The sequence below is a fragment of the Ambystoma mexicanum genome, chromosome 6p, assembly GCF_040938575.1.
Source record: "Ambystoma mexicanum isolate Mex_15411 chromosome 6p, UKY_AmexF1_1, whole genome shotgun sequence".
NCBI classification, from domain to species: domain Eukaryota; kingdom Metazoa; phylum Chordata; class Amphibia; order Caudata; family Ambystomatidae; genus Ambystoma; species Ambystoma mexicanum.
The window spans coordinates 45370891-45388678 of record NC_090935.1 but is presented as its reverse complement, the minus strand read 5'-3'; the positions used below and the strand labels follow the sequence as shown (position 1 = coordinate 45388678).

General features: G+C 46.8%; 1 protein-coding gene across 1 annotated transcript; it reads left to right on the top strand.

The window, feature by feature from the left end:
* Positions 1-6757: 6757 nt before the first annotated feature.
* LOC138510654 (mucin-2-like) lies at positions 6758-8907 on the top strand. The gene is made up of 2 exons (XM_069626439.1): positions 6758-8365; positions 8866-8907. The coding sequence occupies exons 1-2, from the start codon at positions 6758-6760 to the stop codon at positions 8905-8907; spliced, it is 1650 nt and encodes a 549-aa protein (XP_069482540.1).
* The last annotated feature ends 8881 nt before the right edge of the window (positions 8908-17788 follow it).

The following is a 17788-nucleotide window of genomic DNA, read 5'->3' as shown; positions in this document are numbered from 1 at the left end:
TAGCTCTTTATCCAGTTGGTAGTAAAGTCGTTTCAGCGGCCGTTCCTGTTTCCAGAATTAAGTTGCCCCCGCCGACTCCAAACCAAGGCTCTGGAGAAATTGCGCAACAGCGATAACAAGTTTTGTGCTTTGACCATTCATCAGGCGGGTCCAACAACATTCCTCCTCATTTGTCTGAAAGTCCTTCAAGAGGTGACCCATGTATGTAAGTCTGTTTGTGGTTGTGCCTAAACAGGACAGTACCAAGTGTCTTATCGACAGTTTTGTTGTTCTTTGAAATTCCTCTTACAGCCAAGAACTCATTTGTTTTCAGGAGATGTAAGCATGCTCTCAAGAATGTTTTTCTGAGCTTTTCGTTTGGAAATGTTGATACATATCCCAATGTTATGTTCACTGGAAGATGCATTGTTAGTTTGTTCTTGGAGGCGGCCTCTAGTGTTTGAGTCCAATCGCACTCTTTCAATCGGTTTTTAGTTTTTGTGGTTTTGTTTCCGCATTCATCCTCTGAGCTACCGATCCCTTTCATTAACCATTGGTTCTTTTTCACCCATTGGGACAGCATTTTGTTTTTGTCGTGATTCATTTCCGTATGAATAATCTCCAAAGATCTTTAGGCGGGGCTCTCAAATCTTTCTGTACAGTATCAGGCCGTTTAGATCCACCATGGCCTTGAGAGACACCAGACTCAATTCTCTCCTGATGGAGGCCATTGGGGTAGAGGCTGGTAGGTTTAGAACTTTCCGCCAAAAGTATCCCTCAAGTTTTATCCATGTCTTTTCCAAAATGGCGGGCATGGCTTCAGCTCTGTATATGATAGAAGGGATCGCTTTGGCTTTGTAAAACTTGATCGCCGGTTTCAAAGAAAAGCGACCACATTTTTTGTCCAGTAACTTTGTTTGTGATACGAGACTCTTGGTTTTTGAATGGAGAGTTTCCTGCAATGCTGTTTCCTGAAGGTTGCCGTTTAGCATTATGCCCAAGTATTTGAAGCTTGTGACTTTCTCCAGTTGGGCACCGGCGATGTTCCAATGAAAACTTTTTGTTACCTTTACATGTTCTCTCATCTGAGTATAATGTATGGCTGACTTTCTCGTTTCCCATCTTTGGGGGAAATGCTCTTATGTTTTTTTCTTTGACCATGAAGTCGCCAACGTATGCGTTATATAAGGCAGGAGCCATAGAACATCCTTGTTTGACACCTCTTAAGGTCATGATTTCGTCGGAGAGGTGTCCTGCACCGCTGAGTTGAGCTTTCATTGATGTTCCGGTGTACAGCTCCATAATGGGGTCCAAAATTGCTGGTGGGCACTTCCAGTTTGTTAGCTTCGACCACTGTTTTTCTCTGTTTACCCGGTCGAATGCTTGGGTTAGATCTACAAAGAACAGGAACAATGTTGGGCTCTCTTCCAGTATTTTTGCTGTTAGTGTGCTAAGAAGCATGATGTTTGCTGAGGTTCCCAAGTTCTTTACAAAACCAGATTGCAAGGGACCGTTGTCCTCTGAAGACTGAGCCCAATTCTGGAATTTATCTAACAATAAGGGCCCCAAAGAGTTTTCCGAGAATGTCCAATAATTTCCTGGGTTCCCCTTGTTGCCATTTTTGTAGATGGGGACCACGTTTGCCGTTTTCCATGAGGGTGGAATTGATTGTGACTGTACGCAGGTGTTTATTATCTCTGCGATTAGAAATGCCTGGTCATGTGTGTTTTTTTCAGTTCCATGTTGTGATCGTGTCGGGACCAGGAGGTCTTGAGATTTTTAATTTCGCTATTTTAGTTAAGATCGAAGCTCTGTCATGCTCGATGCTCCAACTTTTTGACAGTGGAGGATGGTAGTTGTTTGTATCACACAGGGGCTTCAGGAAGAGCGCAGTAAAGTGGGCCACCCATTGTTTTTCTCCAACGTTGTTTAAGAGGGATCCTGGGTAGCTTTGGCAGATGAGGCTATTAACGACCAAGTCTTTAGATTGTTTCCCACAAATGGTTCTTAGCATGGTTTATGAGTCTTCTTGGTATAGGGATATTTTATAGTGTTTTATCCAGTTTTTATATGCCTTCGACGATTGTTTTGCTAACTTCAAGTTTTCCCAAGTTGGGTTGGTTTTAGCTTGTCTTGTTTTTTGACGCATGTCTCTCCATGTGGCCACCAGAAATAAGTTATTTTTATGTAAGTGTTGCTTTGGGTTGGGTTTGTGCTTTTGCCATGTTTGCTGGAATGGCAGTAGCAGAGGGCAGTAATCAACATTTGCTATTGCAGTGAGACTTTCGTTACCATACTTAGCCGTGTGGTATTGTTCTGTAATACGTTTAACAGAAGTACTTGTTAGTCTTAGTCCCGTTTCACGATTACGAAGTTCGATAAAAGTTTCCATTTGTGTTCTTCTCATGGTCGATGGTGCTACCCAAGAGGTGACCAACATATTGTGATCACTGTTGAAAGTTCTTATCACCTCAAAAGAAGATATCAATGACAGTAGGCTTTTGGATACATAGATATGGTCGAGTGTAGCCTTACGGCCCTCGATTTCCCAGGTAGGAATGGGAGCCCCGTTTGAGGCTTTTGCAGATTGTAGGTTATGGAGATCTCTCGAGTCCATGAGGTTAGTCCATTGAATTCTTGCCTCGTCGATAGTTGATTGTATCATGTTCAGGAATGTCCTGTTTGTTTGAGCTTTGGGGTTCCAATACATGTTAATTATGAGGAACAGATCCGTTTTGCTTTCATCTTTCAGGACTGGGGTCGATTTCCAGAATACCAGGGTGGCTAAAATGAATGTGTCTGCCAATACAGTGTTTATAAGTTGGAAACCGCTTCCTGAGCGAATCGATGTGAGCAAACCCAAAAAGGGTGTCCCCACTTGTCCTTTTGTTGCTGGTGAGGTGGCTATCTCAAAACCATCTAAGGTTGGAGGATTGAGGAGCCGAGACTCTTGCAAACAGAGGAGGTCAAAGTCGCCGAGGTTTACATCACTTGGTGATGTTAGATGGTTGAAGCCACGGGTGTTCCATGATCCCAGAGTCAGTTTGGTCTTGTCTTGTTGTTTTCCTATGCTACACGAGGTGCTCAGCGGGTAGCGTTGTACTGATTTTGGTGGCTAAGATCTTGAGAATTTTGCCAAGGCTTCTGGTATCCAATCCCACCTCTTTTGCTCCTTTTATATTTTGGCTTTGTGAGTGGGCGTGGGTAGCCCCTGGACATTGCGTTCTCGTGGGGTCTTGCTCAATGGTCATCTTCCAGTTTTGTAAGGGACCATGAGGAACCCGCTCATTATCGAAGGAAGTGTCTAAGACTGTGTTTGTGCTTTGAGTTCACCCATAGAAACTGTACAGACCGCGTTTTCTTGCATATCTCATCACCCCTGATAATACAAAAGCTCCTGGAGGCAGCTGACAACTTGAGAACACTAGGCTATAACCTAAGAGCAACTGAAAAGTGGGAACGTGAACAAGAGTGCTCAACTTCAAGGAGAAGCCCCCAGAGGAACCCTCAGCCTTCACTCACCAAAGTTGGGTTCCCTTCCCGCATGCCCCGGCAACACGACCCGACCCCGCCCTGGTGCAGAGGCTGGGCCACTTGTCAACATTGGTGTTGGTAAAAGGAGCTTCAGCTGGGTGCGTAGCAGCAAAGGATACCGGGGAGCGGGGAGTTAGTAGAGGTGGGGGGCACAGCACCAGCAGGGATTTCTCACCTGGCATCTTAGCTTCCTGGTCCTTCGGCGCTTGAAGCAGGTCGCTCTCTCCTGAAGGCAGGCTGCCGCCACAGACTCTGATCGCTCTGGCTGCAGCAATGCCCCCATAGCTTCTCACCTCAGCCGACCACTCCGCAAACCCAGGCCTTCTGCTTCCGGTTGCTGCAGTCTCGCAGACGCCGCCATCGTTGCCGAGACTGCTTAGACTGCAGTACTCTGCAGCACTCCGCGGCTGCTCCGCGCTTCCCGTGAAATTAAGAAGTGGGTCCTCCCACTGAGTTAACAGAGATTGTAGAAAGACTCCACACAAAGAAACGACTGGCTGACTGCTTAGACTGCAGTACTCTACAGCACTCCGCAGCACTCTGCGGCTGCTTCATGGTTCTGGTGAGATTAAGAAGTGGGCCCTCCCACTGAATTGATAGAGGTTGTAGAAAGACTCCACACAAAGAAAAGACCGGCTGACTGCTTAGACTGCAGTACTCTGCAGCACTCCGCAGCACTCTGCGGCTGCTTCATGGTTCTGGTGAGATTAAGAAGTGGGCCCTCCCACTGAATTGATAGAGGTTGTAGAAAGACTCCACACAAAGAAAAGACCGGCTGACTGCTTAGACTGCAGTACTCTGCTGTTAGCGCCGGCAGAAATTGCGCATTGCCGGAATGGGAAGCATTGCAGTGGCCATTTTTAAAAACACACTCCATTGAATATCACCACAACCAGCATCCATCCGGATCTGTAAACCTGCAAAAATGATACAGGAGAGGGTAAGAGGCAAGGGGGCTGAACATCGGGTGAGAAAGCCAAAATTGTGTGAAGGGGAGCTTGTGATCCTCACATATGAGGTGGTGGCCCACTGTGAGGAGCTGTACGGAAGCAGGCAGAGGAAGACCAGTGCCCAGCGCCAGACAGCAATCTGGAACACCATTTCCCTGAAGCGGTCAGCAGCTGCCAGTGTACCTCGTGATGGTGAGGACTGCGGCAAACTGTGGAACTACCTGAGGGTAAGGGTGCGGAGACCTAGATGGGATCGAGGGAGTCGGTAGAGCAGAGGCGGGAGCCAGCAGCCAGGAGGCAGGAGGTGAGTGTCCCCCCCAACAAATGCATGTACAAATGACAACCCAGCATAAGAAACCCCAGTGGAAATGGACACAAGTCAGCAGACCTCGAAGCGCAGTATGCTGACAGATGGGGTGGCGTCACAGCAGCGGGAAGGGCAGGCAAGCGAACAAGACAAATGCCATGCGCACCACACCCCTACAGGCGTACCCTGTACCAGCAAGATTGAGGTGCGTGAATGACCATGACACCATGTAGCAGTCCCCCCAGCAAGAAGCCATCCCAGTAGGACTGCTCCATGAGGGTGTGGCTAATAAGCCACAGGGGAGGACACGTCCCACACACAGACATGTACCCAGCCTGCCAATCACTGTGCACCACAGTACAGCCCAGCTGGCAGCGCAGCACTGTCCCATGGAGCCATGGCAGTGCCATGGAACAAAAAACCCCTCCACCCCACCATGTCAGTGCCACCTGTGGACGGGATGTGGGGCCATGAAGGGCCACAAGCATTCATGTTAGACATAAGCTGGCCCAGCATGGACATCTTGCCCTACATAAACACAGGCCAATGACCAACAGGCCATGGCTGACTAGTTTCTCTATGTCACTGAAATTGGGCAACACTAATTTGCCCGTATGGCCTTTCCCTGATAGCCACGCTAGCTCGCCAGCCAAAATGCAAGGAAAGCCCACATTGGCCACAAGAAGTAGATGACGCAACTTACAATAAATATATTAATTGATGGCCAATGCAAAGATGCCAGTTTAGGCTTCCCAACTTCAACTTATGTCTTAATGACTAATGAACTCGTCAAATCTTAGACCTTCTGAATTCTCCTTGTAACCTCTCCTTGCGGCCACAGCCACCTTGAGGCCATTCACTTTGCAGAGGCAAGCTCTATATATCCTTAAATTAAAAGCAATCAATGAACTCATTGTTTAGTTGGAGGTTCATTCATCTGTCCATCTGGAAATTCAGCTGTACATCCGACCAGGCTAATCCCTATCTTAATACCTCTTGTAGGCTTCCCAATTTGTAGCTGTTTCTTCATGTGAGTGATACAGGAGTTCTTTAGGCCACCGATCCATATGTCTTGTGATTAACCATCCGTGTCTTTGTTCTTCCCAAGCCTCAGGTCAACACATCATCAGCAGCTAGGACCCCAAAGAAGCGCATCACAAGGGACACCAAAGTGTTCCCCCACCTCGGCATTGCCTTGCGGAAGCGCATCACAAGGGACACCAAAGTGTTCCCCCACCTCGGCATTGCCTTGCGGGCCAGAATTGGAAACCTGGCCGATTAAGATGGCCGCCAACATCCGCAAGACAACCACCAACAACAATAAGGCTAAAATATTCACTGCCGCAGGCCCGGATTGCCTTCAACAGCTTCCTACCTGCAGCAGTTCCTCTATAAATGGTCCGGGTCTCAGCAGGCAGGCGAAGCCGTGCTGTGCAGGCCTGATGGAAAGGCTGACAATGCTCTCCGCAGCTCTCCGCAGCTCTCCGCAGGTCTCAGCTGCTTATAGTTAACGGTTCTGCCCACATCTATGTCCATCGCTACCACGTGCAAGCGCATCGAGGATAAGCTGTCCACATTACTGGATGGGCCTGCCCCTCACTCCCCTCCCGGTACGCAGAATCCATGCTCTGCACCACGCATGCCTTAATCCAGGCTGCCTCCTCACAGCGCCACTCTGACCCTCCGGTCCGCGCACCTCCGAGCCCTCATCCTCCCACCAAATTTCTCAACACGACCCAGGAGCATTACCAGCCGCAACAACCGGAGCCTGGACTTCAATCAGGCGGTTCTCCATACGCCCATGTGCACTCGGACGCCTACCTCACTAATGCCCATCCAGGAAGCCAATGTTGACTTTCCATCCACCAAGAGGCCCATAACACCCAAGAACCACGTGCAGGTAACCTATACTGCTAGCTTACCCACTTGTGACGTCACTTCCATTGTTACATGCCCTTTGGCCTCCGTGGCGCATACTGTGCCCACTATGCCCACATGTAATGATGTTCCTGTTACTGCATGCCCCAATGCCACTTCTATGCCTACTCTGTCCACTATGCCCACATGTAATGATGTTATTGTTACTGCATGCCCCAATTCCACTGCTATGCCTACTCTGTCCACTATGCCCACATGTAATGATGTTGCTGTTACTGCATGCCCTAATGCCACTTCTATGTCTACTGTGTCCACTGTGCCCACATGTAATGATGTTATTGTTACTGCATTCCCCAATTCCACTACTATGCCTACTCTATCCACTATGCCCACATGTAATGATGTTACTGCATGCCCCAATGCCACTACTATGCCTACTCTGTCCACTATGCCCACATGTAATGATGTTACTGTTACTGCATGCCCCAATGCCTCTACTATGCCTACTATGTCCACTATGCCCACATGTAAGGATGTTACTGTTACTGCATGTCCCAATGCCACTACTATGCCTACTCTGTCCACTATGCCGCCCACATGTAATGATGTGACTGTTACTGCATGCCCCAATGCCTCTACTATGCCTACTGTGTCCACTATGCCCACATGTAATGATGTTACTGTTACTGCATGCCCCAATGCCACTGCTATCCCTACTCTGGCTACTATGCCCACATGCAATGATGTTACTGTTACTGCATGCCCCAATGCCACTTCTATGCCTACTGTGTCCACTATGCCCACATGTAATGATGTTACTGTTACTGCATTCCCCAGTGCCTCTACGATGCCTACTGTGTCCACTATGCCCACATGTAATGATGTTACTGTTACTGCATGCCCCAATGCCACTACTATCCCTACTCTGGCTACTATGCCCACATGCAATGATGTTACTGTTACTGCATGCCCCAATGCCACTTCTATGCCTACTCTATCCACTATGCCCACATGTAATGATGTTACTGTTACTGCATGCCCCAATGCCACTACTATACCTACTCTGTCCACTATGCCCACATGTAATGATGTTACTGTTACTGCATGTCCTAGTGCCTCTACTATGCCTACTGTGTCCACTGTGCCCACATGTAATGATGTTATTGTTACTGCATTCCCCAATTCCACTACTATGCCTACTCTGGCTACTATGCCCACATGTAATGATGTTACTGTTACTGCATGCCCCAATGCCACTACTATGCCTACTCTGTCCACTATGCCCACATGTAATGATGTTACTGTTACTGCATGTCCTAGTGCCTCTACTATGCCTACTGTGTCCACTGTGCCCATATGTAATGATGTTATTGTTACTGCATTCCCCAATTCCACTACTATGCCTACTCTGGCTACTATGCCCACATGTAATGATGTTACTGTTACTGCATGTCCTAGTGCCTCTACTATGCCTACTGTGTCCACTGTGCCCACATGTAATGATGTTATTGTTACTGCATTCCACAATTCCACTACTATGCCTACTCTGGCTACTATGCCCACATGTAATGATGTTACTGTTACTGCATGCCCCAGTGCCTCTACTATGCCTACTCTGTCCACTATGCCCACATGTAATGATGTTACTGTTACTGCATTCCCCAGTGCCACTACTATGCCTACTCTGTCCACTATGCCCACATGTAATGATGTTACTGTTACTGCATGCCCCAATGCCACTGCTATGCCTACTCTGTCCACTATGCCCACATGTAATGATGTTACTGTTACTGCATGCCCCAATGCCACTGCTATGCCTACTCTGTCCACTATGCCCACATGTAATGATGTTACTGTTACTGCATGTCCTAGTGCCTCTACTATGCCTACTGTGTCCACTGTGCCCATATGTAATGATGTTATTGTTACTGCATTCCCCAATTCCACTACTATGCCTACTCTGGCTACTATGCCCACATGTAATGATGTTACTGTTACTGCATGTCCTAGTGCCTCTACTATGCCTACTGTGTCCACTGTGCCCACATGTAATGATGTTATTGTTACTGCATTCCACAATTCCACTACTATGCCTACTCTGGCTACTATGCCCACATGTAATGATGTTACTGTTACTGCATGCCCCAGTGCCTCTACTATGCCTACTCTGTCCACTATGCCCACATGTAATGATGTTACTGTTACTGCATTCCCCAGTGCCACTACTATGCCTACTCTGTCCACTATGCCCACATGTAATGATGTTACTGTTACTGCATGCCCCAATGCCACTGCTATGCCTACTCTGTCCACTATGCCCACATGTAATGATGTTACTGTTACTGCATGCCCCAATGCCACTGCTATGCCTACTCTGTCCACTATGCCCACATGTAATGATGTTGCTGTTACTGCATGCCCCAATGCCACTTCTATGCCTACTGTGTCCACTGTGCCCACATGTAATGATGTTACTGTTACTGCATGCTCCAATGCCACTACTATCCCTACTCTGGCTACTATGCCCACATGCAATGATGTTACTGTTACTGCATGCCCCAATGCCACTTCTATGCCTACCATGTCCACTATGCCCACATGTAATGATGTTACTGTTACTGCATGCCCCAATGCCACTTCTATGCCTACTCTGTCCACTATGCCCACATGCAATGATGTTACTGTTACTGCATGCCCCAATGCCACTTCTATGCCTACCATGTCCACTATGCCCACATGTAATGATGTTACTGTTACTGCATGCCCCAATGCCACTACTATCCCTACTCTGGCTACTATGCCCACATGCAATGATGTTACTGTTACTGCATGCCCCAATGCCACTTCTATGCCTACTCTGACTACCATGCCCACATGTAATGATGTTACTGTTACTGCATACCCCCATGCCACTACTATACCTACTATGTCCACTATGCCCACATGAAATGATGTTACAGTTACTGCATGTCCCAATGCCACTCCAATGCCTACCCGGACTACTATGCCCACATGTAATGATGTTACTGTTACTGCATACCCCAATGCCACTATTATGCCTACTATGTCCACTGTGCCCACATGAAATGATGTTACTGTTACTGCATGTCCAAATGCCACTACTATGCCTACTCTGACTACCATGCCCACATGTAATGATGTTACTGTTACTGCATGCCCCAATACCACTATTATGCCTACTATGTCCACTGTGCCCACATGAAATGATGTTACTGTTACTGCATGTCCCAATGCCACTCCAATGCCTACCCGGACTACTATGCCCACATGTAATGATGTTACTGTTACTGCATGCCCCAATGCCTCTACTATGCCTACTCTGTCCCCTATGCCAACATGTAATGATGTTACTGTTACTGCATGTCCCAATGCCACTCCAATGCCTACCCGGACTACTATGCCCACATGTAATGATGTTACTGTTACTGCATGCCCCAATGCCACTACTATGCCTACTCTGTCCCCTATGCCCACATGTAATGATGTTACTGCATGCCCCAATGCCTCTACTATGCCTACTCTGTCCCCTATGCCCACATGTAATGATGTTACTGTTACTCCATGCCCCAATGCCACTACTATGCCTACTATGTCCACTATGCCCACATGTAACAATGTTACTGTTACTACATGCCCCAATGCAACTACTATGCCTACTCTGTCCACTATGCCCACATGCAATGATGTTGCTTTACTGCATGCCCCAATGCCACTTCTATGCCTACTATGTCCACTATGCCCACATGTAACGATGTTACTGTTACTGCATGCCCCAATGCCACTACTATACCTACTATGTCCACTATGCCCACATGTAACAATGTTACTGTTACTGAATGCCCCAATGCAACTACTATGCCTACTCTGTCCACTATGCCCACATGTAATGATGTTACTGTTACTGCATACCCCCATGCCACTACTATGCCTACTCTGTCCACTATGCCCACATGTAATGATGTTACTGTTACTGCATGCCCCGATGCCACTACTATACCTACTATGTCCACTATGCCCACATGTAATGATGTTACTGCATACCCCTATGCCACTACTATACCTACGCTGTCCACTATGCCCACATGTAATGATGTTGCTGTTACTGCATTCCCCAATGCCACTACCATACCTACTATGTCCACTATGCCCACATGTAATGATGTTACTGTTACTGCATGCCCCAATGCCACTACCATAACTACTATGTCCACTATGCCCACATGTAATGATGTTACTGTTACTGCATGTCCCAATGCCTCTACTATGCCTACCCGGACTACTATGCCCACATGTAATGATGTTACTGTTACTGCATGTCCCAATGCCACTACTATGCCTACCCGGACTACTATGCCCACATGTAATGATGTTACTGTTACTGCATGCCCCAATGCCACTACTATGCCTACTCTGTCCCCTATGCCCACATGTAATGATGTTACTGTTATTGCAGGCCCCAGTGCCACTGCTATGCCTACTCTGTCCCCTATGCCCACATGTAATGATGTTACTGTTACTGCATGCCCCAATGCCACTACTATGCCTACTATGTCCACTGTGCCCACATGAAATGATGTTACAGTTACTGCATGTCCCAATGCCACTCCAATGCCTACCCGGACTACTATGCCCACATGTAATGATGTTACTGTTACAGCATACCCCAATGCCACTATTATGCCTACTATGTCCACTGTGCCCACATGAAATGATGTTACTGTTACTGCATGTCCCAATGCCACTACTATGCCTACTCTGACTACCATGCCCACATGTAATGATGTTACTGTTACTGCATGCCCCAATGCCACTATTATGCCTACTATGTCCACTGTGCCCACATGAAATGATGTTACTGTTACTGCATGTCCCAATGCCACTCCAATGCCTACCCGGACTACTATGCCCACATGTAATGATGTTACTGTTACTGCATGCCCCAATGCCTCTACTATGCCTACTCTGTCCCCTATGCCCACATGTAATGATGTTACTGTTACTGCATGCCCCAATGCCACTACTATACCTACTATGTCCACTATGCCCACATGTAACGATGTTACTGTTACTGCATGCCCCAATGCAACTACTATGCCTACTGTGTCCACTATGCCCACATGTAACAATGTTACTGTTACTGCATGCCCCAATGCAACTACTATGCCTACTCTGTCCACTATCCCCACATGCAATGATGTTGCTTTACTGCATGCCCCAATGCCACTTCTATGCCTACTATGTCCACTATGCCCACATGTAACGATGTTACTGTTACTGCATGCCCCAATGCCACTACTATACCTACTATGTCCACTATGCCCACATGTAACGATTTTACTGTTACTGAATGCCCCAATGCAACTACTATGCCTACTCTGTCCACTATGCCCACATGTAATGATGTTACTGTTACTGCATACCCCCATGCCACTACTATGCCTACTCTGTCCACTATGCCCACATGTAATGATGTTACTGTTACTGCATGCCCCAATGCCACTACTATACCTACTATGTCCACTATGCCCACATGTAATGATGTTACTGTTACTGCATACCCCCATGCCACTACTATACCTACTCTGTCCACTATGCCCACATGTAATGATGTTGCTGTTACTGCATTCCCCAATGCCACTACTATACCTACTATGTCCACTATGCCCACATGTAATGATGTTACTGTTACTGCATGCCCCAATGCCACTACCATAACTACTATGTCCACTATGCCCACATGTAATGATGTTACTGTTACTGCATGCCCCAATGCCACTACTATGCCTACTATATCCACTATGCCCACATGTAATGATGTTACTGCATGCCCCAATGCCACTCCAATGCCTAACCGGACTACTATGCCCACATGTAATGATGTTACTGTTACTGCATGCCCCAATGCCACTACTATGCCTACTCTGTCCTCTGTGCCTACATGTAATGATGTTACTGTTACTGCATGTCCTAGTGCCACTACTATGCCTACTGTGTCCACTATGCCCACATGTAATGATGTTACAGTTACTGCATACCCCCATGCCACTACTATACATACTCTGTCCACTATGCCCACATGTAATGATGTTTCTGTTACTGCATGCCCCAATGCCACTACTATACCTACTATGTCCACTATGCCCACATGTAATGATGTTACTGTTACTGCATGCCCCAATGCCACTACTATGCCTACTATGACTACTATGCCCACATGTAATGATGTTGCTGTTACTGCATGCCCCAATGCCACTACTATGCCTACTCTGTCCACTATGCCCACATGGAATGATGTTACTGTTACTGCATGACCCAATGCCATTTCTATGCCTACTCTGTCCACTATACCCACATGTAATAATGTTACTGTTACTGCATGCCCCAATGCCACTATTATGCCTACTATGTCCACTGTGCCCACATGTAATGATGTTACTGCATGCACCAATGCCACTACTATGCCTACCCGGACTACTATGCCCACATGTAATGATGTTACTGTTACTGCATGTCCCAATGCCACTACTATGCCTACCCGGACTACTATGCCCACATGTAATGATGTTACTGTTACTGCATGTCCCAATGCCACTACTATGCCTACCCGGACTACTATGCCCACATGTAATGATGTTACTGTTACTGCATGCCCCAATGCCACTACTATGCCTACTCTGTCCCCTATGCCCACATGTAATGATGTTACTGTTATTGCAGGCCCCAGTGCCACTACTATGCCTACTCTGTCCCCTATGCCCACATGTAATGATGTTACTGTTACTGCATGCCCCAATGCCACTACTATGCCTACTATGTCCACTGTGCCCACATGAAATGATGTTACAGTTACTACATGTCCCAATGCCACTCCAATGCCTACCCGGACTACTATGCCCACATGTAATGATGTTACTGTTACTGCATACCCCAATGCCACTATTATGCCTACTATGTCCACTGTGCCCACATGAAATGATGTTACTGTTACTGCATGTCCCAATGCCACTACTATGCCTACTCTGACTACCATGCCCACATGTAATGATGTTACTGTTACTGCATGCCCCAATGCCACTATTATGCCTACTATGTCCACTGTGTCCACATGAAATGATGTTACTGTTACTGCATGTCCCAATGCCACTCCAATGCCTACCCGGACTACTATGCCCACATGTAATGATGTTACTGTTACTGCATGCCCCAATGCCTCTACTATGCCTACTCTGTCCCCTATGCCCACATGTAATGATGTTACTGTTACTGCATGTCCCAATGCCACTCCAATGCCTACCCGGACTACTATGCCCACATGTAATGATGTTACTGTTACTGCATGCCCCAATGCCACTACTATGCCTACTCTGTCCCCTATGCCCACATGTAATGATGTTACTGTTACTGCATACCCCATGCCACTACTATACCTACTCTGTCCACTATGCCCACATGTAATGATGTTACTGTTACTGCATACCCCATGCCACTACTATACCTACTCTGTCCACTATGCCCACATGTAACGATGTTACTGTTACTGCATGCCCCAATGCCACTACTATACCTACTATGTCCACTATGCCCACATGTAACGATGTTACTGTTACTGAATGCCCCAATGCAACTACTATGCCTACTCTGTCCACTATGCCCACATGTAATGATGGTGCTTTACTGCATGCCCCAATGCCACTACTATGCCTACTCTGTCCACTATGCCCACATGTAATGATGTTGCTTTACTGCATGCCCCAATGCCACTACTATACCTACTCTGTCCACTATGCCCACATGTAATGATGTTACTGTTACTGCATACCCCCATGCCACTACTATGCCTACTCTGTCCACTATGCCCACATGTAATGATGTTACTGTTACTGCATGCCCCAATGCCACTACTATACCTACTATGTCCACTATGCCCACATGTAATGATGTTACTGTTACTGCATACCCCCATGCCACTACTATACCTACTCTGTCCACTATGCCCACATGCAATGATGTTGCTGTTACTGCATTCCCCAATGCCACTACTATACCTACTATGTCCACCATGCCCACATGTAATGATGTTACTGTTACTGCATACCCCCATGCCACTACTATACCTACTATGTCCACTATGCCCACATGTAATGATGTTACTGTTACTGCATGCCCCAATGCCACTACCATAACTACTATGTCCACAATGCCCACATGTAATGATGTTACTGTTACTGCATGCCCCACTGCCACTACTATGCCTACTATATCCACTATGCCCACATGTAATGATGTTACTGTTACTGCATGCCCCAATGCCACTCCAATGCCTACCCGGACTACTATGCCCACATGTAATGATGTTACTGTTACTGCATGCCCCAATGCCACTACTATGCCTACTATATCCACTATGCCCACATGTAATGATGTTACTGTTACTGCATGCCCCAATGCCACTACAATGCCTACCCGGACTACTATGCCCACATGTAATGATGTTACTGTTACTGCATGACCCAATGCCACTACTATGCCTACTCTGTCCTCTGTGCCTACATGTAATGATGTTACTGTTACTGCATGTCCTAGTGCCACTACTATGCCTACTGTGTCCACTATGCCCACATGTAATGATGTTACTGTTACTGCATACCCCCATGCCACTACTATACATACTCTGTCCACTATGCCCAAATGTAATGATGTTTCTGTTACTGCATGACCCAATGCCACTACTATGCCTACTCTGTCCTCTGTGCCTACATGTAATGATGTTACTGTTACTGCATGTCCTAGTGCCACTACTATGCCTACTGTGTCTACTATGCCCACATGTAATGATGTTACTGTTACTGCATACCCCAATGCCACTACTATACATACTCTGTCCACTATGCCCACATGTAATGATGTTTCTGTTACTGCATGCCCCAATGCCACTACTATACCTACTATGTCCACTATGCCCACATGTAATGATGTTACTGTTACTGCATGCCCCAATGCCACTACTATGCCTACTCTGACTACTATGCCCACATGTAAGGATGTTGCTGTTACTGCATGCCCCAATGCCACTACTATGCCTACTCTGTCCACTATGCCCACATGGAATGATGTTACTGTTACTGCATGACCCAATGCCACTTCTATGCCTACTCTGTCCACTATACCCACATGTAATAATGTTACTGTTACTGCATGCCCCAATACCACTATTATGCCTACTATGTCCACTATGCCCACATGTAATGATGTTACTGCATGCACCAATGCCACTACTATGCCTACCCGGACTACTATGCCCACATGTAATGATGTTACTGTTACTGCATGTCCCAATGCCACTACTATGCCTACCCGGACTACTATGCCCTCATGTAATGATGTTACTGTTACTGCATGCCCCAATGCCACTACTATGCCTACTCTGTCCCCTATGCCCACATGTAATGATGTTACTGTTATTGCAGGCCCCAGTGCCACTACTATGCCTACTCTGTCCCCTATGCCCACATGTAATGATGTTACTGTTACTGCATGCCCCAATGCCACTACTATGCATACTCTGTCCACTATGCCCACATGTAATGATGTTACTGTTACTGCATGTCCCAATGCCACAACAATGCCTACCCGGACTAGTATGCCCACATGTAATGATGTTACTTTTACTGCATGCCCCAATGCCACTACTATACCTATGTCCACTATGCCCACATGTAATGATGTTACTGTTACTGCATGCCCCAATGCCTCTACTATGCCTACTCCGTCCCCTATGCCCACATGTAATGATGTTACCTTTACTGCATGTCCCAATGCCACAACAATGCCTACCTGGACTACTATGCCCACATGTAATGATGTTACAGTTACTGCATGCCCCAATGCCACTATTATGCCTACTCTGTCCCCTATGCCCACATGTAATGATGTTACTGTTACTGCAGGCCCCAGTGCCACTACTATGCCTACTCTGTCCCCTATGCCCACATGTAATGATGTTACTGTTACTGCATGCCCCAATGCCACTACTATGCCTACTCTGTCCCCTATGCCCACATGTAATGATGTTACTGTTACTGCATGTCCCAATGCCACAACAATGCCTACCTGGACTACTATGCCCACATATAATGATGTTACAGTTACTGCATGCCCCAATGCCACTATTATGCCTACTCTGTCCCCTATGCCCACATGTAATGATGTTACTGTTACTGCAGGCCCCAGTGCCACTACTATGCCTACTCTGTCCACTATGCCCACATGTAATGATGTTACTGTTACTGCATGCCCCAATGCCATTATTATGCCTACTATGTCCACTATGCCCACATGTAATGATGTTACTGTTACTGCATGCCCCAATGCCACTACTATGCCTACTCTGTCCACTATGCCCACATGTAATGATGTTACTGTTACCGCATGCCCCAATGCCACTACTATACCTACTATGTCCACTATGCCCACATGTAATGATGTTACTGTTACTGCATGCCCCAATGCCACTACTATGCATACTCTGTCCACTATGCCCACATGGAATGATGTTACTGTTACTGCATGACCCAATGCCACTTCTATGCCTACTCTGTCCACTATACCCACATGTAATAATGTTACTGTTACTGCATGCCCCAATGCCACTATTATGCCTACTATGTCCACTGTGCCCACATGTAATGATGTTACTGCATGCACCAATGCCACTACTATGCCTACCCGGACTACTATGCCCACATGTAATGATGTTACTGTTACTGCATGTCCCAATGCCACTACTATGCCTACCCGGACTACTATGCCCACATGTAATGATGTTACTGTTACTGCATGCCCCAATGCCACTACTATGCCTACTCTGTCCCCAATGCCCACATGTAATGATGTTACTGTTACTGCATGTCCCAATACCACAACAATGCCTACCCGGACTACTATGCCCACATGTAATGATGTTACTGTTACTGCATGCCCCAATGCCACTACTATGCCTACTCTGTCCCCTATGCCCACATGTAATGATGTTACTGTTATTGCAGGCCCCAGTGCCACTACTATGCCTACTCTGTCCCCTATGCCCACATGTAATGATGTTACTGTTACTGCATGCCCC

What these genes read in the sequence shown, in the direction of transcription:
- LOC138510654 (XM_069626439.1), top strand. Translation starts at nt 6,758, where the DNA reads ATGCCCACATGTAATGATGTTCCTGTTACTGCATGCCCCAATGCCACT. An exon ending in CCACATGTAATGATGTTACT is followed by an intron (nt 8,366 to 8,865) that starts GTTACTGCATGC and finishes TGCATTCCCCAG; the next exon opens with TGCCACTACTATGCCTACTC.